Source organism: Manacus vitellinus, unplaced genomic scaffold, assembly GCF_001715985.3.
Source record: "Manacus vitellinus isolate BGI_N305 unplaced genomic scaffold, ASM171598v3 scaffold_10_pilon, whole genome shotgun sequence".
NCBI lineage: Eukaryota > Metazoa > Chordata > Aves > Passeriformes > Pipridae > Manacus > Manacus vitellinus.
This window is the reverse complement of record NW_021938838.1, coordinates 7056510-7082382: the sequence shown is the minus strand read 5'-3', so window position 1 is coordinate 7082382 and position 25873 is coordinate 7056510. Positions and strand designations below refer to the sequence as shown.

The window sequence follows — 25873 nt, the reverse complement described above, 5'->3', positions numbered from 1 at the left end:
CCGCGGGGCCGGGTGCTGCCGAGCCCCCTGCTCCCGGCACGGCACCCCCATCCCGGGGTTTCCACTGGAAATGCACTTCGCTATCAAAAAATAAAGTCAATAAACTGGTTGAAGGTCCCTTTTTGTTCCTGGTTGGCGGGGAAGGGGCAGGGACACGCGTGGGGTCACCTTGTCACCCTGGCTTTGGGATTGAACAGTCAAAAAAAGAAAAAAAAAGGTGCTTCAGCCTTGTACTGTGTATATATATTAAAAAACAACAAAGTTTTGTATGTTTTTATTGCTTTAATTATTGTTATAAAAAGCTTGCCTTTTTTTTTAATATGTTTCTGCTTTTTTTTTTCCTTTTTTTGTTTCCCCTTCTCCCTCCCTGTTTTTATTTTCTTTCTGGTTTTGGTTTTTTTTTTTTTGGCAAAAGGATTAACTTGCTTTTAGTGTTTGTACTGCTGCTGGTCAGGCCAGAAAAGATATTGAAGTGTTTTAAAAAGAATTTAAACCCAGGAAAAATAAATCCCCTTTTCCAGTGCTGTCCCACCACCAGTCCCTTGGGAAGCCGAGCCCTTCCACCCTCCTGTGTTTTGTTGGTCTTTTTTTTATTATTATTATTTTTACCCTTTTTCTTTGCTTTCTGGGGCGTTTTCTGCTCCAGTCAGGTTGTTGTGGGTGTTACAGTGTCAGGTGGTGTCTCAGCCTTGAACAGTCTCCACCTGCCAAATTCAAAACCCAAAGGAATTGCGCCGAGAGGGCTGGAGGGTTTGGGGGTGGGTAGCACTGGGGTGTCCTTGTCCCTCTTCCCAAAATACCAAGACAATCAGAGCAGTGCTAAGGCAGTCTGGGCAGGGGGAAAGAGGGTCTCTGTGAGTCTGTTGGTGGCACCATGGGGACATTCCAGGTCTGAGCTGTGCCCGCTGGCGGGCAGGGATATCCTGGTGCCACCAGGATGGGGTGACAGGGTCAGGCTTGGTGCCATTTTTAGCCTCTTTTCTAACCCATCGTGTGTCCCAACTCCCCCAGGGAAGCCTTTTTTTTATTATTATTTTTAAATTATTTATTATAAATTGTTTTTAATTCGCCACGAGACCAGCTCACATCTCCAGGAAAAGGTGACCTCTGCTTCCTGCTTTAAATTCCCTTGTTGCACTTGCAAAGAAAGCATTAACCCTCCCCAACCCCCCTCTGCTCCCCGCTCTCCCATTGGCTTCACCAAATATAAAAAGCTGTGCAAGATTAAAAAGCAAAATGCCCTTGTGACAGAAATTAGTTTAATCTTTTTTAAATCCCCAATTGCCTCGCCAGCCTCTGGCCTCGCCGCTGCCAACTCCGGGCTTCACAGGGAATTTTAACACAGCAAAATACTCGTTGCTGCACTCTTTTCCCTTCCTGTGTGCTGTGGTGGAGGGGGGAAGAAGCCAGGGATGGAAAATCAATGGCAGTTTATCCCTCACCGCGATGAGGAGCCTGGCTGGGATGTAGCCTCGCTTTGTAGCACCTCCTGTCCTGACTTTCTGTCCTCACCAGCCCAGAATCAGGTTTTTTGGACCAATTTCTCAGCATTTCTCCTCCCCTTGGGGCCATGGTGAGCGGTCGTGTCCGTACACACCCCGTGCAGAATTGCTGGAGCAGCTGTGCCAGAGCCTGGGATGGCTGGGAGGAGGGAGAGTAAGGCAGAGCCTGCTGGGGGCAGGTTAGATGCTGTGAAAGAAAGCAAAAAAAAAAACCCAAAAAAGGAGAAAAACCAACCCTAAACATGTTCAAAATGTACTTGTTGGAATTAATTGTAATGTAATATATTATTTGTTGAATGTAGTAATTAGGTATTTATGAATATATTGCTGTAATTTCTGAAAACATCCAAAAACCAAAATAAACTCTTCCACAATGACGGCAACGGATTCTTTCTCCGCCGCCGGCAATGGGAACGCAGCCCTGCTCCGAGCATTCCCAGCCCTGCTCCAAGCATTCCCAGCAGCTCCTGCCATCATTCCTGCTGTCCCAGCCCTTTGGGGACGCAGCAGAGGCAGGCAGGGCACAGATGGCAGCAGGAGCCTGGCCCAGATGCTCGGGGAAGGGCAGCGCTCGCAGCCTGGCACCCTCGGGCTCGAGGAATAATTACATCTGCCATCAGCACAGCCTGGCTCCGGCCAGGATCCCGCCTGGATCCTGCCCTGGATCCTGCCCTTGCCTGCCTCTCTGCTGCAGGGAATCGGGGCTGGAGCCAAAGGAGAGAGCTGCAGGTTTTTCCAAGCATTGTTTAACCCGTGTGTGACACCACACAGGGATTAATTTGATGCTGCTCACCCAGCTGCAATTATTTTTTATTATTATTTTTATTTTTTTTTTATACACAGTTGCAGATTAAAAAGGCAAAATATTTAAAAAAAAAACCCAGTCAGATGTATATTTCCCAATAGCCTGGCTTTGGAGAGGGAAAACCATTTTCTTTGTCCTCCAAAGAGCAGATGGATCTGCTTCCCAGCTGATCTCCCCAGCAGACACCTCATTGCCGGCACATCTTCCCCTTTTTTTTTTTTCCCAAGGCTCTGAGAAAATCCATGGCGAAGCACCGCCTCGAAATTTATGGCTTTCAAGGCAGTGTGTGGCCTGTGCTGCCCTCAGAAGTTCCCTCGCTGAAGTACAACCACAGGAGAGATCCCGCCCAGCCTCATTAGAGCCCAGCAAGGCACCTCCCGCACCGAGCCCCAGAGCGGCTCCCAGGGACGCTCCGGTGCCATCGGAGCAATTCCCACCCGGCTGTGAGGCCGTGCAGCTGCTGCCGAGGGAGGATGAGGGTCGGGAGGCGTCGGGAGGTCTGTGCAGGGAGGTGGGGACTGGCCAGATGAAGGCCCAGGGGTGAGGAGCAGAGCCCTGCTCCCTTCCAGTTCCCGCTCAGAAATCCTGGGAGTGGGCACTCTCGCCAGGCTGGAGGTTAGTCCGGAGCTTGTACATGTGATCCAAGGCTTGAGTAAGGAAAGTCCCGGTGGTGTTGATCTCCATCAAGGTTAAGTTATCCAGCTAAAAGGGGAAATAACAGAATCTTGGGAAGCAGCAGAGGACAAGGCACTTGGGAAGCAGCTCACAGCCCACATTTCCCCTTGGATGACATTCCAAGGGACTGACCCCGCTGCCACCCCAGTTAGGAGAAGCACCTGAGCACCAAGAGTACTATTTCAAGAGCATTCCCCATCCCTAGAAGTGTTCAAGGCCAGGCTGGATAGGGCTTGGAACAACCTGGTCTAGTGGAAAGTGTCCCTGCCCATGGCAGGGGGTGGAACTACATCTTTAATATCCCTTCACATGCAATCCATTCCATGATTCTCTGGTTTCCATAAGGCACAGGGAGCTGCCACAAGCCCGAAAAGCAAGGGTTCAACACAGGGCTTTATCTCCCACAACTGACGTACCAACAACCCAGGAAAAACATGCCCCAGCCAGCCTTTTCCCAGCAGCTCATTCCCCATCCATCACCATCCCACACAGCAGCTGGAGCCCTTCCAGCCTGGCCCTGTCAGGGCCATCCCAGCACATCCCCAGCACACCTTGGCGTGAGCCTCCTGCTGCCGCACGAAGCTGTCCGCGGACAGCCGCAGCTTGGCCATCCTGGTATCCCACGTATCCTTCACCAGCGTCCGGATCTCATCGGCTTTGGGAATGTTGTCTGAGGCACTAGAAAAGGGAAAGAAAAGAGAGGATCAGAGCAGGCTGCAAGGGACGTGTACGTTGTGTCACCGGCGTTAAGTCATGTTGGCAGCGCCTCACCCCTCTGAGGCAAGCAGTTTGCTACGGAGAAAAAAACCCTGCAACTCCACATTAAAACCCAGTCTGGTACTTGTGCTGCTGGGATTTCTGGGATGGTTTATTTACCCAGGAATGCTCAGCTCTTATGCAGCATCTGGTTCTCGCTAGAATCCTTCTGCTCTGTAATTGCCCAGCTGGTGTGAGGTGCACTGAGGGCCAATAACCTGGCCAAAGTCACGGGCAGCTGGGGAATCGAAGGGCTTGGCCGCGATTAAAGCCCCGGCTCGGGGCTCCCGGGGCTCCATCAGGGAGAATTAAGCTGAAAGGGCTGTGTGAGACGTGCCACATCGTCCCATTAAGGCCATTCAGCGCTGCCATAAGGACCTTGAGAGATCCGATCAATTCGCGCGGACAGAGCTGTCAGGGTTGTTGTAGCGTGAGGGAGGGAGCTGCGAGCCAAGAGCCTCATCTCCAGAGGAAAAGCCAGAGCTGGAATGACCACCCTGCTTAATCGAGGGCTTAAAGTCACCAGAGCCCGCACTGAGCAAAATACCAGCCAGCACATTTTACAAGTGAAATGCCTCAGCAGGCAGGAGCTCAGGCTCGGAATATCCCCGGTCTCCTGCTTCTCAGGCTGAGGAAAGAGGAGCTTTCCTCCTGAAGGAGAGCCAAGGAAGAAGCCTGGAGGGTTTAGGCTGCTGAACAGATTGCAGCCGTGGAACGTGTTGCGGATCCTCCAGGCCTCCACGCTGAGCTGCTGCTCAATAAAGCGGCACAGCCCCAATTACGAGGCCACAGAACAAGCAATCCCCAAGTTACTGAAATGCAAAGTTACCATGAGGAAACTGCTGCTGTGAAATCTTGGCAGGCTGTGAGATAAAACTCCGTTAACTCCCGCTCTTCCCGCCGCCCTCCGGGGCTGCTGCCAACCAAGGCTTGAAAGATTGTCCGTGCGAGCACGTACTTGGATGGAAAATGCCACAGCTCAGCTCCTACTCACTAGTTCAACAGCAGCTTGGTGAGTTCCATGTAATAGGGACTGGGCATCGGAGTGAATGTGTCCTCTTTCCGTTCCTGGTCCCGGATTTCCTCCAGTTTTCCTAAAATACAAGCAGGGATAGTCAGGCATCACCAGGCCTTCAATGCTCCAGGTGCATTTTTACCCATCCCTGGAAACACATGTGTTATATCTGTAGGATCAACTCTATATCCAAGCTTCAAATGACATGAGGACAGGAAAAGGCTCCTGTGAGGAAGCACACAAGGACGCTGACAAGGACATCACAGCCTCCAAGGTCTCCCTCCTCACAGAGTGTCAACCAAAGTTTCTTTGAGTGAACAAGTGACAGATCTTTCTCTCTCAGTTACTTTGTGTTTTTTTAATTAAGCCCCCCACTAAAGGTGAAAAATAGATGTTTTTCTAATTTCATGTTTCCACTGCACACACTGAAGGCAAGGGCTGAAGCCAAAGCCGCCATCCTCACCAACATCCATCCATTCTGGAGGAATCAGCCGACACTTCTGCCTCTGCTTCAGATTAATGGCCAACCAGACAGGCACTTCTACTGGCAAACCAGGATTGAAAGGACCCAGATCTCCCTGAAAAACAAACCACCACCCCCAATCCATCCAGATCCTTCCCTGTGCCTCCCATCCTCTCCCCTTGTTCCCAAACACCCTAGACCATCCCCAATCCCCTCAGCCAGTCTCCGCCAATCTCCCCAGATCCTACCCCTCAATCCCAATCCCCTAAACCCATTCTCCCACACCTAATCCCTCCATCCCTGACCCCAAGACCCACCCGGATCCTGCCCTCAGTGTCCCCAGGCTCTGTCCCAAACCGCCCAGCCCTTGCCCTTGGCCTTCCCTGGCCCCAAGTCCCCCCTGTCCCCCAGACCCTTCTATACCCTGACCTCCAAACCATGACCCACAAGCCCCCCCAAAACTCTTCCACATCTCCCCAGGCTGTTCCCCAAACAGCCCCAGCCCCTGCCCTCCCGTCCTTGTCCCCCAAGCACCCCTGTTCCCCAGTCTCCCCAGGCTCTGTCCCCCCAAGCCCCCACTCCCTGACTCCCCAGGCTGTGTCTCCAAGTCCCCAGCCCTGTCCCCAAGTCCCCAAGCTCCTCTCCAGCCCCAGCCCCGCCCATGAGCCCCTCTGATACTGTTTTTAGTTTCCTCTGTCTCTGTCCCCCCTCCCGACGCCCAGCCCCGCGTCCCCAAACCCCCCTGCCCGGTCCCGCCCCGCGGCCCGCCTGACCCCGATGAGTGTGAATCCGTCCCGGACTGACGTTTGCGGCACGATCGTCCGACCAGCTCCTTTCTCGGCGCGAAAGCTACCACCTCGGCCGCTCCATTCGGCTGTAGATGGGAGCGTGGGAACTAGGGGTCTTTCAGAACCCTGGGGTATCAATACAACGGGATCGATAAACCGGAATGATAGCACTGGGCATCGAACTGGGACCACCCCTGGGACCGTCAACCGGGTGCGCAGCCCTCCGCTCCCGAATTTGGCTGCGTACGGCCCGTAGGATCCCGCCCACCCGCCCCAATTTGGACCGCTCTCCCGACGCTTTTTCGCGAGGTCTCCGGAAGGAGGGCGCGGGCCTGCGCGGCGCGGTGCCATCGACCTGATTGGCTTCCACGTCTACTGTTGCCGTGGCGCACGCCTCTCTGATGTGTGCCTACCCCTCTAGTCGCAGCGCTCCGGCGGGCTTCCGACCCCGGAGGGCAGGTCCGGACTTTGGCACGAGCGACTCAATACGGCTCCCTCCCTGGGGCGTCTCGGCCAATCATGCGCCTCTGTCACTTGTTCCGGGGCCTCGCTGGGGCTCGCCAGCGCCACCGCCCACCGCCCGCGCGCAGCGCCGCACGCTGGCGCCCCTCGGGCGGCCGGGAAGGTACCGGGGCAGATGGAGGGCTGCGAGTAACCCGGCGGCGCGGCGGGGCCGGGGGGGGGCTTGACATCGGGCTGTGGTGCCCGGTGACCGGCGCTTGTGGTGTGTGCGGGGGCTGTGGTGATCGGCGGTGACGGGGTTGCTGATGAAGCGTGACGGGGGTTGTTTGATGGGTGACGACGGGCTGTGGTGGGTGACGAGGGCTGTGGTGCTCCGGGTGACAGGAGCCTGTGATGCGGTGATGGGGGGTGTGGTGCGGTGACCGGACTGCCAGTGGTGACACGGGCTGTGGTGGGTGTCCGGGGCTGTGGTGGGTGGCATGGGCTGTGGGTGGGTGTCCAGGGCTGTACCCAGCAGCCGCCCTCCTGCGCATGGCCTGGCAGTGGCCAGCTGCGTGTCTGTCTGTCCAGTTGTCCCTGATGCAGACACTCATGCTCAGGCACCTGCCATCACCCACCTGTCTCTTCCCTCTGTTCATCGGCTTATCCATCCATCCATCTATCCATATAGACCTTCCCTTCTTTCATCAGCCTATCCATCCACCCATTTCTCCATCCATCCATCCATCCATCCATGCCTCAATCCACCCACCCAGCTATTCACCCACCCACCCATCCATCTAGTTACCTATCCACTCCTCCATCCCTCATCTGTGCTTCAATCTACCCACCCACCTATCCGTCCACCCACCCATCATGTACCCATCTATCCATCCGTGCCTCGATCCACCCATCCATCCATCCACTTGTCCACCCACCCAACCATCAATCCATTCACCCATCCATGCCTCCATCTGCCTTTCCACCCCTCCATCTGTCCATGCCTTCATCCATTCATCCACACCTCCATCTATCCATCCATCCAGTTCTCCATCCATCTATCCACTCATCCATTCCTCATAGCAGCAATCAATCCTCCTTTTGCTGTCTGTCCATGCACCGTGTCGTCCGTCCATCCATCCATCCATCCATCCATCCATCCATCCATCCATCCATCCATCCACCTGCGCATTCATCCACCCAGCCCTCTATGCACCCATCTAATCTATCTCTTCATCCATTCATCCCTCCATCCCTCCATTCCTCCACCCGCCCACACCCAGCCCAGCCAGGCAGCTTCTGGATGAATTTGGGGAGGCTGCATCTTGGCTTGCAGATCCCCATGGAAACAACCCCCCAGATGAATCCACCTCTCTCCAATCCCCCTCCCAAACTACCTCGGTCTCAGCCTCGGGACCACCCATGGAGCGACCCAAATCCTTGGGATAAGCATTGCCCCGAAGGTGCCCCCAGGCTGGGCTGGGAGCCAAGCCTTGGGGACCTCCAGACCACCCCCCACATGGGTGGCACGAGGAGGGTCCCGCAGCCCCCCGTTCCCGGCGCAGCCCCCGCGGTGCCGCCGGCACGTGCTGAGCTCTGCCGGGCGCTCCGTGAGCGTCCCCCCCACGCTGCGCCTCCCCTCGCGTGTCTTTTGCCATCTGCTGCTGTCATTAAAAAATTAAATTTCCATCTGCTTTCACACTCCCGCCTCTCCCGCCGGCTCCGGGTGCCGCCGCTCCCCGGGAAGCATCGCCCCCGGCTCCCTCCCGGGATGCGGCTGATCCGGCGGGATGCGGGTGACACCGAGTTCATTTTCCTGGTGCTGTTTGATTCTTCAATCTGTGTGGGGAGGTGGGGGTCCCACTTTTGGCCACCCGTCGGCACAAAGGCAGCTCCGGGGTGGTGGTGACAGGTTGTTTTTGGGGGACAGACCACCCACAGCCAAACCGGTGCCAAACTGGGGGGGGGCAGAGCCCCAGGGGTTTTATTCATCAGGGGGATCCACGCAGTGCCACCCCCTCCACAGTGCTGTTAGGAAAAGGGAGAAAAACCAGTCACTGTTGTCCAAAGCCACCCGTGTGGGTGCCACGTGTGTCCCTGCGGAGCTCCCGGAGTGCTGGATCCGGCTGAGTCGCATCCTGGAGGCTGCAGCTCCATCCCAGCAGAGCAGGGACACATCCCGCCGGGATGGTGTCCCCCCTGTCCCCACTCAGCACTGGCTGCACGGATACGACCCCCCCGCCCTCCGCCCCTCTCGGGACAGGATGGTCCCCGTGGGTGTGGGCGGCGTGACGATGATGGAGGGCACGTGCAGGTGCTTCTCCCCCGAGGACGCCGTCGGGGGCCGGTCGCTGCCGTTCCCGCTGCTCACACACGTCTTCAAGCCTGTGGAATTTGGGGGGATAAAGCAGGGGCAGTAGGACGTGATCAGGCACGGTGCTGCAGCATCCCTCACCTCCCCGCCCTCCTCTGTGTCAGCCCCGCACGAGACACCTGAGAATCCACAGGCACCCCCACCTCACACCTCCTTCCCACTTGGATTTTGGGGTGTTTCACAGAGGTGGATCCCCCCCCCCGGTCGCCTGCCCACCCCCCTCCAGGGAGAAGATCGCTTTAATCTGCTGTTTTAATCAGCAGAAAAGCCCCACGCGGCACAGGCGGCATCCAGGGAGGTTTCAGCTCTTCCCAAGCAGGAAAATGCCCGGAGGGGACAGACACTGATATTTTTAATCTCTTTTTAATTAAGGATAAAGCCCTGCCTTATGTAAGGGAGCTGGAAAAGCAGGAGGGTCTTTTCTTTTATTGTAGACTCCAAGCTCGTCGGAGGGGTCTGGAGGCACAGGGGGATATTTTGGAGCTCTGTCCTGGATTTGAGGCAGGGTGGAAATTCCCTGGCTGCCTGCTTCCCCTCTTCAGTCACCCCATGTTGGGCTGAGGATGGGCTTGTGGGACCCCCAAATTCCCTAGACCACACACCCCTCCTCCAGCATCCCTGATATGAGGAGGTGGCAGTGCTCATTTTTGGGTGATGCATCCAACTCTGTGCCCATCTCAACCAGCATCTCACAGAATTTAGGCTTGAGAGAAGCCAGGGAAGAGGCAGCCCTGCATCTTAGAGAGGGATACTCATTAACTCCCATCCCTAAGAACCTCAAGGATGATTAATACGGGCCACTGGGATGCAGAGCTAATGGGAGATGCGATATCCAGCCTTCGCCCTGCCAGGCCAGGAGCATTAAAAGCTCCCACTTTCACCCTGTGCAGACATCCATGACGCCATTCCCAGCCTAAATCCATTAAGAAAATTAAAGCTGGGGGGGGAAAATCATGGGTTGGAGTATCCCTGGGAGAGTGGAGCAGCGAAGGACGCTTGGGGTCGGTCTGGAGGTCAGGAGCTGGGACCCCAGGCCTGTGGCCTGACCCCAGGCACTCCATCCATGCATCCCTGAGCAGTCCATCCATGCTTTTGAAGGCCCTTTCCCACCTCAAAAGAAAACCCACCTATTTATTGAGTGATGCTATTAACCCATGGATTCTCCAGAGCAGAGGATGCAGGACAAGCATAAGACTGGACTTTTATATTTTGATAGGGCTGGGAAAATCATCTCCAGGGTGGTGCAAGTGCAACAGGTCACCGTGGGACTTCATAAATACCACCAAGATCCCAAACCCCACCAATCCCACCCCCACCTAAAGCTCTTCCATGTACAACCATCCCCCAGATGCCTTCACAGAGCAGGAGACACCCCAGCATTCCCCCCCCAGACTTACCTTTCAGGCAGGATAACTTGAGCCCCATGTTTTCATCCTCTCAGCGGGATCCGGCTCTCCAGCTCCGCCGCCGGTCCTTGCTGCTGGAGCTGGAAAAGAGAGGAGAAGGTTGAGGGGAGAGATGCTGGGAAGGAGGAAGGAGAGGGAACTTGATTGCTGGCTAAAAGCTCACATCTATCCGTGCGTGTCTGTATCTATAGGAGCCCAGGCACAACAGGAAGTGCGGCTGCTCCGTCTCAGAAACCACGAGTGATGTCACGGCACTTCAGTGACTCAATCTCATCCGATGAGTTTAGTAAGAACTTTTTGGGAGGGTGGAGAGGGAGCCTGTTACCAGGTAGGAGGGTCCCATCCCAGCCTCTCCACTCCTGGGGTGCAAATATTTGGAGGTGAGAAGGCCGTGAGCAGGTGGAATCAGGTCTCGTTATTTCTTTGGTTCTTGCAGAGAAAACCCCAAGCCCACGCACAGGAAATAGAGGAATCCTCCTGGGGCTGCCTCCCTTGGGCTGAGCCAGAGCAGCTGCTGGGAAGCACTGAGGGAATGCACATCATCCTGCTCCTCTTGGGCATCCCTGATGCCCCAAGAGCTTTTGAGTGGATGATTCCCATTGCGAGACATCACTTTTTTTTAAGATGCTGAAAGTTATTCTAGGAAAAAATGCCTTTACTGGGAAATCTGCATCCCTCCTGCCCACAGCTGCTGGGAAAAGCTTATTGGGATGAGGGTCAGTGACTCATTTTTGGCTCTTCCAAACTCTGGGCCCTGCAGAGAGCCAAACAAACCCTCTGCTCTCTCTGCCTGACCTCCAGCGTGGCTTTAGTTTGCCTTTCCAAGCAGCCCTGAGGGGGGTCGGCAGCAGTCAACAAGGGTAAGTGGAAACTTGCTATTGCTGATTTTAATTCTGCATTTTCATGAGCTGAGACAGGGTGCAGGGAATGGAGTTCTCCCCATGCCTCCTACTTTGCAGCTATCCTGGAGGCTTCCCAAATATCAAGAAACCTGTTTTGAGTCAAGTCCTGTGGTTTTGGGCACCTACTGGTTGCTCACACCGCTCAAGGCCAGAGGAGAGTCACGCTGGGGACACCCGGACTCCCAGCATGGGGTGGGATATACTCTAGAATCTGATCCTGTGAGATCAGATCCCAGTGGCCAAACCTTCACAGGACACAGCAGCCCCCTCCCCACCACTGCGTGCTCTTATCCCTGTGGCCAAGCTCCAACACCACTTGTGGTTTGGGTAGAGAAATTCCCCCTGCCTGCATTCCAGCAGGATTTCTGGTGGTTGCTGCTGAGGCTTCAACTTCACTCCCGTGTGCCTGCACCAGGCCAAGGAATATTTGCATCCCGACGAGTTCACGCTCCAAAAACCCCCAGACACTCATCACAGGCGTCACTGGAATGGGGGATGAAGTGCCCAGGAGGAGGGGGATGCTCAAGCTGCCTGTGGGGCCAGGGAGGACTGGGAAGGGGGAATGGGACCGAAGGCGCGGCGGTGCTCCGAGGGGATGGAACTTACCCGGTCCTGGGAGCCAGAGGCACAATGCCCACCATTGCATCCCACCTCCCCTGGCTGCTCTCGGATGTAGGAGGCTGGGAGGGGATTCCCCTCAGGACCAGCCGTGCCCTGGGAGCGCGGGAAGAGGTTGTAGCAAGAGCCGGCTTTGGGGTTTTGCAAGGTTGGTTTCTAACCTGGTTAATCAGGTTAGCAGAGTCCCGGCTCCTCCCATCCATCCTCCACTCCAGCCCCATCCAAGCCCAGCAAAGCCCTTGGGTGATGAGGAAATGCTGCTTTACTCTCACCCCGCTGCACAATCCAGTCTGGAGCTGACAGAGAGAGGAAGGAGTGCCCTCGCCTGCAGCCAAAGCCCCCGGGCACTGAGCATCCCGACAAGCAGCCAGAGGGGCCACTGAGTGCCTGGAAAAGCAAGTGCCAGTTTGGTATGAGGGTCCACACCCAGCTCTGGCAGGACCCATCGCCATCCCTGAAGTCCTGATGTCTAGAGACATCAGCCTCTGGGAGCATCTTCTCCCTCCCCAGCTTCCATAAAGGATCTTTTCCCCTTCCCATCTGACCTGTCACTCCAAGAACCAGCCTAGAAGTGGGAACAGCACCAGGCAGTGGGTTTCTCACCATGCCCAGGATGAGAGCTCCGGGTCGGGTACCACCCCGCTGGGAGGACGCCCGGGAGAAGGCTCTGCCTCTGGAGCAGCCTCCTTCGCCTGCATTAGCAACAGCCTGAGGCTTTTCCATGTTCACCTCCTCTGCAATTAAGAGGAGAGGCCCCGCGCCGACTCCTTTTCAGACAGAGCTGAAAAGCAGCGGTTCAAATGCGGGGCGCCGGCGAGCAGGGAACGCTGGCCGCACATTAAACACCCCGCGGCAGCAGGGGCAGGGAAGGGAGGGAAAGCTTTGAACTTCACCCAGGGATCGGAGAGAACCCATCCCTAGAGCCTGGGAGGTCTCTGGCGAGATCAGAGCCCTACCACGAGACCAAGCCTGGCTGGGATGGGCATTAAGAGGAGTAGGGAGGGGAAACGGGTGGTTCTTCTCCGCTTTCTGCTGGTTTGGTCCTGCCATGTCTGATGAAAATCACAACTATGGAAAGGGCTGATTTCCTCCCCGACCTGACTCCTCTGATTTGTCAAATAACTGAGTTATTGGAAAGCTCCAAGCTCAGGAGAGGGGAGGATGGAACGTGGTAAAGGCTGCAGCCCCAGCTGTAGGCACAGTCCTAGGCACAGAGGTCAGGGCAGGGGTGTTTGCAACCCAGAGCTCTGGTTTTCCCAAGAAAACAAACAAACTAACTGGTTCATGTGGGGGTTTTTTTGCCTGTTCAGCTGCAAAGTCCAAGTTCTGAGCCAGAGCCTGATAAACCTGACCCAGGGACCCCTCACTGGCAGCACAAATCCAGTCTAAGCAGCAGAAATCCCTCCTCTGCATTTAGCTATTTTGATTCCTCTCTCCAAAACTACCTGTTTGCTGCTGCTGGGTGAGAACGAACAGCCCCAAACCCACGAGGGCTGGAATTAGCCTGGCCTGGGGCAGCAGCTGTTGCTCAAAAGCTGGCAGAAAGTGATGGTTTGCTGCAGCAGGGAAGGGAAACATAAACACCAGCCTGCTAAAATACCTGTGGTTTGCTCTGCAGGTGCAGCACTGCTCCAGCTGCTGTGGTGTCACCTGACAGGCACAAACACAGCTCAAACACCCCTTACTGTCCTCCCTAGGGCTGGGAAACAGAAGGTGGGGGTTGGCCACCTCGAGGTGGCTGGGAATGGACTGGAACCTCTCTGGTGTGGAGCCCTCATCACTGCTGGGTGACCAGTGTTAGGGAGATCTGAGTTCCAAGCACTGGAGCATCCCAGTGGGCCCAACACCCCTTTCTAGGGTCACTGTGAGACCCCCACACAGCCTTGTCTCCAATCTACATCCCTCCCAGGAGTTCCTGATTGCTGTCACAGGCCAGGGCTGAGCAGTAACTTGCTGAGCATCATGTCAGGGCAACTGGCCAAACCCCACCAAGAGCCAGCCAGGCAGGGGGAGGAAGAGCGTGGGCTCAAACTGCTCCCTCGGTGGGTGGGTATTGGAGCCACCTTCACTCTCTGGGGGAACACTTGAACCTCCAGCCCAGGCAACCAGCTGAGCTGTCCTCTGATGTGGTCAGTCACTGGTTTCCAGTCCTGGTCGTGGCCCTTTGGCAGCTGAGCTGCTCCTCTCCCCAGGCTCGGTGCTCCCCAACCCACCAACTCCATCCTGCCCTGGTGCAGGAGAGGATGGAGGGGGCTGAGGCACTGATGGGGGGGAGGATGGAGGGCAGCCTCTGAACTTCCCTTCAGGTGAAGGGCAGGGTGAGCTGATGGTTTCCCAGGCGCCAGGGGAACCGCAGGGAAGGGGATGTGTTTTGCAAACACCGGCCACAAGAAAAGCTTTGGCTGGAGAACCCGGAGCAGCTCTGCCTGCTCCCTTCAAGGAGCTGCTCCTGCAAACACCAGCTGGGCTCGTTTTAGCAAGGAGGGAGGGGGATGAAGGAGCTTTCTGGGTCATGGAGTCCCAGGGTCTGCTAACGCAGGTGACACGTCACCCTGGCTCTGTGCTAACGGAGCTACGACACCACCTGGCCCCCCTTCTGCCCCCATCCCTTCTGGCCCAAGCAGAGGAAAGGGCAGGTCCCAGCCTGGCTCAGGGATTGCCCCAGAAAGGGGCTGAAGGGCCACTGCATGGGACTTGCTGGAGCTGGAAGAGGCAACAAGGCAGCAAGTGCTGGGAGGGGAAAAGGAACTCCCTCCTGGAGCCCCGCAGTGATCCAGGGCTGGCGAGTGGTACCCGGAGGGGATGCCAGGCATGGGAAGGGAGGAGGATGTCACCAGGAAGCAGCTGAGGATGCAGACTCCGGGGAAACTGGAGCAGCTCCAGCATTCCCCAAGCACAGCCTCTTGGCAGGACCAGCAGACCGAGCAGGAACCGAGCAGGCAGAAAACACCCCTGAAGAAAATCCGGGATGTGGCACGAGCGAGGCAGGAGCTGCTGTGATGGGGGGGTTGGAAGCAAAGGGGAAAATCAGCACCTACCTGATGCACAAAACCAGAGCGTGCCGGGCTCTCCTGCATCCAGGACAAACCACCTCCCTGCCGGCATGGATTCAGCAGGGAGGCCACGGCCAGGAATTGGCTTAAGGACCTGGCCACGGCTGCTGCGCTCCCCGGCTCGCCGAGCTCCAGGTTAATCTCAGCCCAGCTTTCCCTTTTATCCCCCGCTACAACCTCAATACATTTTTTTTTTCAATTAGGTCCATCTTTTAAGCTCCAGGGCGCATTTCTAGGAAAGGCTGTGCCATTTCCCTGGGCCTTGGTGGGCTGGTGCTGCGCTGAGCGGGACATGCCTGGCACGGCTCCTGCCCGCATCCAGCCAAAGTGCTGCCACGCTGCAGCCGGAGCGGCGCTGCCTGGAACCACTCACAGAGTCACCCACTGCCCCCAGCCCACCTACCAGGTAATTTTAAGAGCAGATTTCCCTGATTCCCTCATCACAGCTCCGGCAGACCATGGAGTGCCAAGCTGGCCACGCTGTCCCCGCGGGACCCCTGCCAGCCCTCTGCCTCCATCCCCTCTGAATCCGCCTCCACCGCCTTTCGCAGGGCGATGGCTGGAAACCAGAGGAAGGGATGCAGCTGGGGTGTACTTTCGGATGAGAAGGCTGGGTGAAAAATGTGGTCTAAAAGCGACAGTGGAAAAAAAAGATAAATCGATAAAGTCCTCAGAGGATACTTGGGCACAGAGAAATCGCTGCCGGCGGCGGGAGGGCTGGTTCGGGGCGGTGGGGAGAGTAAAGAAGGGTTTGTGGTGCAGGAGGGTGAGGCGTTGAGGTGTTTAACTCCAGCTGGGAAAAGCAGAGCCAGGGCAGGATGTGAGGGAAGTTGCCTGCCCAGCCTGGACCAGCCCAATATGGACCAGCTCGCTCCCTGCTCCACTCCAGGAGCTGAATTAAGCCCAAACGAGAAGCACAGCTCGCAAATTGAGCACATTTCCCCTCGAGGCCATTTTCCAAGCTGCACTCAACCACAAGCCCACCCCACTAAGAGCCTCCTCCATTAGCATCCTGCGCTCTCCGAGCAGTGCCCTCCACTCGGCATCTCCAGACACTTTCCCGGTCGCAGAGTGCAGCGATTAGGCCTCGAGCCAGGGAGCAGAGAGACCCGGGATTGCTTCCTGCATCCGTCACTGTCACCTCTCCTCGCAGCTCTGTCGCTTGCATAAGGAATTCTTGGGGGTGGGCTCTGCACATCTGTCTGCTCCCGGCACCAGCTGTGCCAGATGAAGGGGTTCTGGCTCCTCCCAGCTTCTCCCTGCACCCAGGTCAGCTCTAATGAGCTGAGGTAGGTTATGTGGGAGGTCTTTGCTTGCTTTCATGCTGGCACAGGGAGGGAATATCCCATGAGCAGCTCTGCCGACAGATGGGAAGAGGGAAAATGCCAGTGGCAGGCTGCTTTACTTGCTGGATGGAGAAAAAACCTCCCAGAATTCTCATATACACACAGAGTGATGAACTCAGAGGGCAAATGGCACCAGGAACAACCTCACTTGTGAGCACCCCAAAAACAACTGATCCAACACCCCATTGCTCTTGTCACCCATCTGCTTGGGGGGCTGTTTGTCACTGTTTTGAAATACTGAGGTTGAGAGTGGGAAAAAAGAATCCCACAGGCTGAGACAGCTGGGGGTGTTCAGCCTGGGGAAGAGAAGGATGCAGGGAGACCTTAAACCCCTTCCAGTGCCTAAAGGGGCTGCAAGAGAGCTGGAGAGGGACTTTGGACAAGGACCTGGAGGGACAGGACAAGGGGGAATGGCTTCCCACTGCCAGAGGGCAGGGTTAGGTGGGATATTAGGGACAAATTGTTCCCTGTGAGGGGGGGAGGCCCTGACACAGGTTGCCCAGAGAAGTTGTGGCTGCCCCATCCCTGGAAGTGTCCAAGGCCAGGTTGAACAGGCCTTAGAGCAACCTGGGACAGTGGAAGGTGTCCACTATCCCAGGTTAGGGATAGTGGCAGGGGGTGGAATGACATGAGATTTAAGGTCCCTTCCAACCCAAACTGTTCTGTGATTCTCTGATTTCCAAGTCCTTCAGGTCGTATGGATGAGGTAAAGAGCTGGGAGTTAAACATCTGAGCAGGCAAATGCCAAGTTTCCAAATTTTCGTGAATAAGGGAGAAAAAAAAAATCCTGCATGTCATTAATTGCTAACAAACCAAAAATGAGTAGGACACCTATTCCCAGTACTGTCTTTCTAGCTATCACAAGGCCTCCAGCAACAGAGATGCCTTTCCCAAGATTTCTTCCCCCTAAAGTTTTAAAAAGGAGTTACCTTAAATTCCTGCGATGAATCCAACTGATCAGCTGGCCAGGAAACCAGCATTTGCTCCTGGTGCATCAGCAGGAAAGGGGAACACTGCCTTCCCTGACACCTGCAGCTTCCTCATTCTTTCACAAAGCACGGTGGCTGCCTGGATTTATGGAATTGCTGCCTTTTGTCCAGCCTTCAATGCAAATAGGCCAGGTGAGATCACACCTGCAGCGCAGCCCTTGTCCTCTGCTCAAAGCCAGCCCGGGCTCTGCTGATGGCAAAACACTCAGATCTTCAGTTGAGAGCAAACAGAAGATAAAAAAAGGGGAAGGTAAAGCAATAAAAGCTGCTCCCCTTCCAGCAGTGTGTCCCAATGGTTAGTCACAGGGAATGAGGAGACACAGTTTGCCTTGTCTTAGGGGGATGAGAGGGGAGGACGGGAAGATTAGCCTGAATTAGCATATGTATGATCAAAGCTTCATTATGATATCCTGTTACAAAGAACATAAAATACATTTCCAGTGGCTCTGCAGACACACCAGCTCCTACTGACAACCCCACACAAGGAATCTTGCAAAGATAACATCTGCCTCTTGGATTTCATGAGGTGTTTGTACAAAGTAAAACAGCAGCCCTGTTCCTGCAGCCTGGGTGGTTTGCAGAGCCTGCTCCCAGGATATCTTTTCCTATAGATGTGTAGTGAAACAGCCACTGGAACGTGTTGATAGTGTTGTTTGTGAGCTAAATAGATGTTTTCATTCAACAAGTGAAAATATTTTCCTCTCCTGCAAGCCTGACTCACAGGTAGGAAAGGTTACTGACTACATGCCAATCTCTTTTGTAATCACACCTGTCTAGTGCAGAGCAGGGAGATAAACCAAACCTTCCTCTCCTCCCTGAACCTCCAGTCTCACCTCCTGCCTCAGTGGAATCTGACCTGGAGGGAACTCCACAGCAGGACCTGACTGGAGGCATCCTGTTCTATTCCCTGCTGCAAATAGCATTTTAGCCTTACCCCAGGACCAAGAGTAAAACTTGTGCTTATTGAACCTGAAGCTGAGGCAGATCAAGAGGTTTTGGCAATCCCATTCTCAGTGTTTTAAAATAAGATCAGGTTGGATGGGGCTTGGAGCAACATGGTCTAGTGAAAGCTGTTTCTGACCATGGCAAGGGGTGAAATATGATCTTTAAGGTCCCTTCCAAGTCAAACCATCCTGTGATTCTAACACTAAGGAAAAAGCAGGAGCTTGGAGAGAAGTGGACCATTTGGTGACATTTGGATCTTTCTTGTAAACACATTTTTGGGTAGGAATAGAAGGAAATCCAGAGGATTGAGACTATGCTTAACTACAGTTGGGCAAACAACCATGAGGAGTGAGGCAACAAGGCTTACAAAGAGCTGTTCTAGTCTGATACAAAGCCTCATTGTCCAGTAAACTTCTTCCTGGAAATAAATATTAATGAGAAAGACAAGGCAGAAGCTGAACTACACTGTATCCAGGCTCCTTAGATTCCACTTGCTTGCCTTCACATCAGAGGGATATATTTTGGACCTATTGAAATATGCACCGTGTGAATCAGAGGAAAAATGAGATCTGCTGGTAAATCCCCCCAAAATGCAAAAAATTCATAAGGTATTTCATTCTTGTAGACTGAAAATGTAGATTCAAACTCATTAGTATGCTTCCAGTGCTTTTTATAAATCATTTACTTTGTGTTTAACACGTTCAAGCAATAACTGGTTGTCAAGCCCACGGAGAGCAGGAATCACCATATTATTTGGGAATATTCCTTTAAAATACTCTCTGTAGCTGTGTCATGCTAAAGCACTGCAAAACAGGTGACACATGAGCATGGAACATCCTCAGCAGTTTGCATTTTACTGTGCCAACAGAATTACAATTCCAAACCAGGCCAGAAGAAACCGTTCACCTTACATTTTATGTCTTTGCCCTTAAAAATCTCTCATCTGAGGACAGCATCGATTTTTTTTGGAAAGGTATTTCCATAAATCATTAAAAAGTAACCTCTCTAAAGATTAGAAAAGCTTAGTCAAAACTTTGTCACACGGACAGTGGGGCCAAGCAGAAGCAGTCCTGGTTTCCAAGGAACAGCAACATTCACTACAAGTGGGATGGTGTCCATGAGGACAGCTGGAACTGACAGCTGGCATCTCTTCCAAGGAACCTCACAAAAAAGATTCAATGGCTTACGGACACATCACTGCGCCACGTGACGTGCCCCTCCCCTTTAATCAGTCAGCTTTCCACACAAGGTACTGAATATTATTCTATTTACATTCAAAAATAGCATTTTTCTCTCTTCAGTACATAGTGGGAATGCCTGTGGATTAGTCAGTAGGAGCCCCTCTAACACAGGTGCAGGACAGCTTTGTTGATCTCCGGGTTTGTCCAGTCGTTCCGGATGTCATCCAGGTGATTGTCAAAATCCACCAGTGTCTCGTAGGACTTGCTGTCCAAGAGAGAGGCAGCGATTCTCTGGGCTTCAGTCCAATCTTCACAAAAATCACTAGGATGTAAAACAGCCAGGGATAAATAGGAATCACAAAGGAAATCTCCACCACCTCCTCCACTCCGGAAATTAAGCCACGCACTGCAGAATGGTCACGGCCTGGCTACAGGAACCAGCTCTTCTCTCTCACTACAGCAAGAAACACCTTTAAAATCACTGTCAGCTACATCCACAGTGTCACTCATCCACAAAGTTTTGCCACCACCCAGACAACCTGTTTCCCCTCACTACCCAAATGCCACTGAACTCCAAGTTTACTCACATGTGCGGGTCCTTGCACCTCCACTTGTTCTCGTGCAGCTCGTACACGTGGATGGCAGGCTCCACACACTCCATCGTGAACTTGGTGTTGTCAACCTGGTGTGTGACACAAAAACACCCCCTCAGTCTCCTCCTCAGCATCCCAAGAGATGAAATAAAACCCAAAGTCAGTTTGTAAAAACAGGGCACCTTACACTCACCCACTGTTCACATAGCCAAATTTAAGCTGCCAACAACCTTTGCCACTGCAGCAAGGACACAAAGCCCCGAGTGTGACATTAAAGACAAGAATTTATGCTGCAGAAGGGGTGTTGAAGCCATGAATGTGCTGCCTGAACATGCAGAGCAGGCCTCCAGTTCCTCTGAGGTGGCAGAGAGCTCACCACAGTCTCTCTGCAGACTTTGAACTTCACTGGCTACAGGTCACTGCATCTCTTCCCCAGAGCATTTGGAGGGGAAGAGAAAATTAATTACTTATTAAAGGACTCAAAACCCAGCATTTCCATGGCTGGTCCAACACCACAGTCAGGATACAATAAAGAGAGGGTGAGGGGGAATGAAGTGATTCACCATGATGAGTGCCGTGTCCGTGAAGCCCTCGGCAATCCTGGAGGCCACTTTCTCTGCAACCTGGTTTGGGCTGCAACAGAAAGGAAAAAGGAACTGAGTTATGTGAGCCATGACAGCCCAGCTGAAACCAGCAGGAAACGGGCTCAAAGAGATGTGAGAAGGTCACAGCGTGCTAACAAACAGGAACAAGATAGAGAGCTGATGCTACAGCTGATAGAAGGAGGCCAAGAAATGCCCAGCTCCCCTCTGCAGCACATGGTCCAGATCTCAGCTGTGCTCAGGCAACAGGTTTGGAATGGCAAATTGTCCACTGATGACATGGAATCAATGTTTTGTGGCCTCCTACCTTCTTCCACCAGACCAAACACTGCACCCAGCTCTGCCCTGGCAGCCATTTAAAAAAGAACACTGAGTTTTCTCCCCAGTCTGCACTTGAACTCACTGTCCAGTTGTTCTACCAAAATCAGATAATCTTTTAAAAAGATCTTTTAAAACCTTCAGCATTCAGATTCAGAGATGACAACCTCTATGTGGTGCCAGTGGTGCCAGTGACAATCTCTACGTGGTGCCAGTTACATTCAGAAATTAAACTGGAGTTTAAAAAAAACATCAAGCCTGTGACATTTGTTCAAACCTCAAACAGAACAAACTGTATCTTCCCCTTAAAAATGTCTCCAGCAGTTATTTCTCTTGTAAGGAAAGGACTAATAACGCCTTTATCCCTGTTAGATACCTTAGAAGTCACAAGTGTTACTTAAAAAACACACTTGAGTCTGAATATACATTAACAAATAACTGGAATCAGAGAATCACGGGATGGTTTGGGTTGGAAAAGATCTTAAAGATCATCCAGTTCCTGCCATGGGCAGGGACACCTTCCAGTAGATCAGGTTGCTCCAAGCCCCATCCAACCTGGCCTTGAACACTTCCAGGGAACACGGCATGATACTTTAAACAAGTTGTTCTTATTTATTTTAAATGTAAGTATGATGTACTCTCAGTAGTCCCAATACTGGATTTGTCTAATAGACAGAGGGGAAAACATGTGATATGCAGATCTGAAACTAAATTGTGGCTTCACAGGAAGGTCCTTTACTGCTTATTGGGTACTCTGAGTCAGCCAGCAGGGAAACAAATTACTAAACCTGGGGAAAATAAGTGATAAATAAGAGATATCACTGTGCCACTGACATCATCTTCCACTTCAAGAACATCCCTCTCCACATAAAAAATGGCTTCAATAAAACTCAGAGATAATTAAGTAGTTTAGAAAGAATTAGGTCACTTCTGACTTTCCATAAGATACTCAGAGTTTACAAGATCTGTACTGCACAAGCAAACATGCTACAGATTTTGGCTATTTCCCTGACAACTGCAATTAAACTGGCTGGCAGTCGTTCAAAGCCTGGCCTTTTATAGTACCCACCGAAGAGGAGGGATTCTGGAAAGCCTGGAGTTTCTGCACCTGAACAAAGGCCACATCCCCCAGCACCAGGGAGACAATGTGGAACCAGATGACAGTTGTCAAAGTTAATCAACACGCCTGATTTATGTGGATGATTTTTGCTGGCAGAGTCCAAAGTACAACCTAAAAGAGCAAACAGAAGGAAATATTGCACCAACACACCTGGCATCTTTCACGCGTTCGTTCGCCTGGTAATATCCAGCTATCACGTAGCTGTTCTCCTTGCACCAGGAGTCAATCTGGAAAAGCAATGGGAACAATTAAACCCAGGAAAAAACTCTCCAGAATTAAGGAAATCTCACGTGTCTGTCCTGCAAATAAAACAGCAACGAAGCATTGCTACATCTTTAAATATCTACATATTTATGTCTCTTTATGTGTGCGCTCACGCACAGTTTGGCTGATTTAACTGGAACAGAGGAACCCAATTGAGCATTTGGAGAATGATGGAAAACATTAACCAAATGGAGCAAAAGAGCAAGAAGTGATCTCAGTCAAAGCCTGGCCTAAATTCGAGTGACAGGACTATTAAACACTGCCTGGGAGAGGATTTTGGGTCTCACCCACTGATGGTTGAGGCGATTGTCTGTCGGTGTTCACCTGACACAGAGACTTCAGAGCATGTTCACAGCATGGAAGTGTGATTTCCCTGTCATTTCAGAAAGAGCTTGTGCTTTTTACTTCTAATGTAACATTTCTAGGTTAAAATGCAGGTATTTTTGGCCTTCATTAGAAAATAAAGCTTGAAATTTGTCCCATTTCCCATTTTTTCAACCCACTCTGTCACAAGAAAACTTTTGAGATAAGAATGTTTTCCTTTGAGAGTTCTTCCTAATTTAACACCTGTATGTAAATGCTTAAACATATGTATTTTTTTGCACACAATTTATACGACTTTTGATTTACAGAAGTACAAAAGTTGAAGCAGTTTTGTTGTTGGTTGTTTCTTTTCAAGTGAGTTTCAACACTGCTCTTCTTCCTGTTTTAAACTGGACCTGAATTCCTCCTGCTGACTCTGTCGTGCTTTGAAAATATCTCTTTCTATATATGATGTTTCTCCTCAGAATTGAGGATATCAAGTCAGCAGAATACAGAGTCCTGAAAGACAGAAGTGGAGAGAACAGCTCGAATTTTCCTTTGCAGTCCCTGGAGAGCACGGCCTCAAAAAACCCTCCACAGCTCTATTAAAATGGAGTCCAAAAATACATCTGCTACTGACCTGTCGCATCCTGGAAGTCAAATCAATCTCATTTTCAGCAATAATTATAGTATTAGACTGCACAAACAAACAAACAAACCAGCCATGTGAATAATCCAAAGGATGACATGGATTTAAGTGATAAAACAAAGAGGTTGTGTAGCCCTGATAGAGCTGAGGGCCAACTGCTGTTTCAGTTACAAACCCATTTCGAGGGCTTAGGACTCTGGTTTTAATTGTTAGTGGCTTGAAAGCTTGGCATTAGAGCCCAAAGCCAGACACTAAAACTAATAATAATAATAATAATAAAAAAAAAAGTCCATCAATTTAAAAATTAAAAAACTTGGTTTAAAATCCATTTTTGTTCTGTCTGAAAAAGAAAAGAAATGAGAGAATGATTTTAAGTTCTCAGTTCTCTAACCAGCAATTAAAAATTACTTCTGTGTAAAAAAAAAAAAAAAAAAAAAATAAAATCTTTTAGGAATGAAAGCTGTTTCCAGCTGCAATTTCCAAACTCTCTCTAAGCACTGTCACCACAGGTTTCCTAAGCATCAATTAGCTCCTGATATTTTTAGTCACGTCCAGCTCAGCCAAGGGCAAGTGACTGGGGACAAACAGGATCTCGTTTCCATATGGAACTTGTCACCCTGGAAAAATCAAAAGGGACCTGTGTTCTGCTTTGCTGCAGGTGCCTGGGGGTTTGGAAGAGCCCTGGGAAGAGGAGGAGAAAGAGGAAGAGGAGGAGGAGAAGCAGGAGGAGGAGAAGAAGGAGGACCTGCTGCCACCTGAGCGCTGTTTCAGGCAGAGGGAGAGAGGGAAGTGCTCCTTGGTTTCTGGGTTGTTTTTTTTTTTTTTGAGATGTGGTTGCAAAACCACATCAATTATCTGAGAAATTCAAAGACAGAGAGAAACCCCAGGTGAAACTTAATTCACTTTTTCTTAATGACTCTGCTCTCGAAAGGGATCTCAAAGTGCCAAAGTGCAAATTAAACGCAGGTCTCTGGAGCTACAAACCTCCAGCCCTGCTGGAATCACGGAATATACTGAGTTGGGAGGGACCCTCAAGGATGAAATCCAACTCCTGGCCTTGCACAGGACACCCCAAAATCCTACCATGTCCCTGAGAGTGTTGTCCAAACATTCCTTGAACTCTGTCAGCCACGGGGCCGTGACCACTGTCCTGGGGAGCCTGTTCAGTGCCCCACCACCCTCTGGGGGAAGAACCTTTCCCTGATATCCAACCTAACCCTGCCCTGACACAGCTTCATGTTTGTTTATTTGTATGGGTTTTGTTGATTCCTTGTACGTTTCAGGAGTCACCACATGGACAAACCCACTTGGAAGTGAATCCTCTCTTTTCAGATTAAATCTGGGCATTACTGCTCCCATTTAACATTCTGGGATGACTCAGGTCAGAGACAAGGAGGTGAAACTTGTGGGGCTGGTTCTGGAAAACCCTTCCACGTATGAGCAGGCCACAGGCTTGACCAAGAATCAGCAATAATTGAACTGGAAGAGAAACAGATCCCATTAAATCCTGTCAAATCCTTTAGAAACAGAGGTGTTTTGCTACAAACAGTGACTTTAACCACACTGATCTCACTGATTTATTCAGTAACCACATGTTAGGTTGTACAGAAGATATCAAGTGCCTCCTTTCAAACCTTACCACGATAAAATCCAATTTTCATAACTGCTCTGACAGTGTTTATTGACATCTTTGCTTTTGTTTAAACCCAGAAGAGGAGCAAAGGACCCTGGGCTCTTGTCAAACCTCTGTTCTGAAGCTGCCAATGATCACAGGAGGCAACAAACGTGGCTGTGAACCACACAGCAAATCCTAATTGATGTGGGAAATGCCAGGGATTCCCAGTCTTTACCTTTCTGTACCAAAAACTGAGAATAAGTAAGTAAAATGATGCCATTTCTTTGGTTCCAGAAGAGTTTTCTTGCTGTAGATGTGGCAAGACCTTTCAGATGTCACAAGAAACAGGATTTGTTTCCTAATAATCTGATCCTGCAGCAAGATCTACACTAGAAAAATACACTGAAGGCCAAAAGCTTACAAAAATTCACTGCCACAAATCTTGTAGAAAGGCATTTAATCCTAATTTAATGAAAAGTCTACACATACTTTATTATATACATTATTCTACACTTTGCTAGCAACTTCCACTTACTCATTCACAGAGGAAAAACAAGTTACTGCCACTCTAAAAGGTAAAAAATCAAGCCCTGCCCACATTAAGGCAATTATAAACAGGATTATTCCATTTTCCCAAGCAGTAACATGAGGAAAATCATACTCAGAAAACAATGACACCAGCAGCACACAGTGCTGTGCCCCTCCCACACTGTTTCGCTGCTGTAAATATATTTTAAATGAGAAATTTTGTGTGTTTCACAGAAAAACTGAATGGTCAGGGCTCAGGCTCAGCTGCTCTGGCTGCATTTCATCATTTCCAGGCTTCAAAAGATGTCAACATTCCCATGGCATCATCTCAGCTGGAGAAAACTGGAATTTAGTTACAAATAAATGGAATTTAGTTACAAATAACTGGAATTTATTTACAAATAAATCTTTTGGATGAAAAAGAGATACAAAGTGAGGGGAACATTAAAGCCAATGAGTCTGGCGGAATCAGAAATTAGTTAAGCTTTACAGATATTAAAAAGGGATGGATTTTCTCCTGCTCATAATCATGGAATCATGGAGTGGTTTGGGTTGGAAGAGATCTTAAAGATGATTGAGTTCCACCCCTGCCATGGGCAGGGACACCTTCCACTAGCCCAGG

General features: G+C 51.5%; 3 protein-coding genes and 1 long non-coding RNA gene across 4 annotated transcripts in view; 1 reads left to right on the top strand and 3 right to left on the bottom strand.

The window, feature by feature from the left end:
• GSE1 (Gse1 coiled-coil protein) overlaps window positions 1–2666 on the top strand; it is a 13782-nt gene extending 11116 nt beyond the window's left edge. The window contains exon 10 of the mRNA XM_029965520.1: window positions 2535–2666. Coding sequence (XP_029821380.1) covers window positions 2535–2666 — 132 coding nt within the window. The remainder of the gene's footprint in view (window positions 1–2534) is intronic.
• Window positions 2301–7104, bottom strand: GINS2 (GINS complex subunit 2). Its single transcript, XM_025896474.1, has 5 exons — window positions 7084–7104; window positions 5217–5331; window positions 4733–4832; window positions 3534–3660; window positions 2301–3009 (listed from the first exon to the last, which is right to left on the bottom strand). The coding sequence occupies exons 1-5, from the start codon at window positions 7102–7104 to the stop codon at window positions 2884–2886; spliced, it is 489 nt and encodes a 162-aa protein (XP_025752259.1). The 3' UTR covers window positions 2301–2883.
• Window positions 7105–8742: 1638 nt separating this feature from the next.
• On the bottom strand, window positions 8743–17141 carry LOC115308013. Its single transcript, XR_003916365.1, has 3 exons — window positions 17074–17141; window positions 10217–10305; window positions 8743–8830 (listed from the first exon to the last, which is right to left on the bottom strand). It is a non-coding gene; the product is annotated as an uncharacterized LOC115308013 (long non-coding RNA).
• Window positions 17142–18913: 1772 nt separating this feature from the next.
• Window positions 18914–23108, bottom strand: EMC8 (ER membrane protein complex subunit 8). The gene is made up of 5 exons (XM_029965519.1): window positions 23100–23108; window positions 22043–22119; window positions 20416–20485; window positions 19847–19941; window positions 18914–19581 (listed from the first exon to the last, which is right to left on the bottom strand). Exons 1-5 carry the CDS (start codon window positions 23106–23108, stop codon window positions 19422–19424), a joined length of 411 nt encoding a protein of 136 aa, XP_029821379.1. The 3' UTR covers window positions 18914–19421.
• Window positions 23109–25873: the final 2765 nt, after the last annotated feature.

What these genes read in the sequence shown, in the direction of transcription:
- GINS2 (XM_025896474.1), bottom strand. Translation starts at nt 7,104, where the DNA reads ATGAACAGAGGGAAGAGACAG. An exon ending in TCCAGAATGGATGGATGTTG is followed by an intron (nt 4,833 to 5,216) that starts GTGAGGATGGCG and finishes CTTGTATTTTAG; the next exon opens with GAAAACTGGAGGAAATCCGG. An exon ending in AGCAGGAGGCTCACGCCAAG is followed by an intron (nt 3,010 to 3,533) that starts GTGTGCTGGGGA and finishes TTCCCCTTTTAG; the next exon opens with CTGGATAACTTAACCTTGAT.
- EMC8 (XM_029965519.1), bottom strand. An exon ending in GAACGCGTGAAAGATGCCAG is followed by an intron (nt 20,486 to 22,042) that starts GTGTGTTGGTGC and finishes TTTCTGTTGCAG; the next exon opens with CCCAAACCAGGTTGCAGAGA. An exon ending in CGGACACGGCACTCATCATG is followed by an intron (nt 19,942 to 20,415) that starts GTGAATCACTTC and finishes GTCACACACCAG; the next exon opens with GTTGACAACACCAAGTTCAC.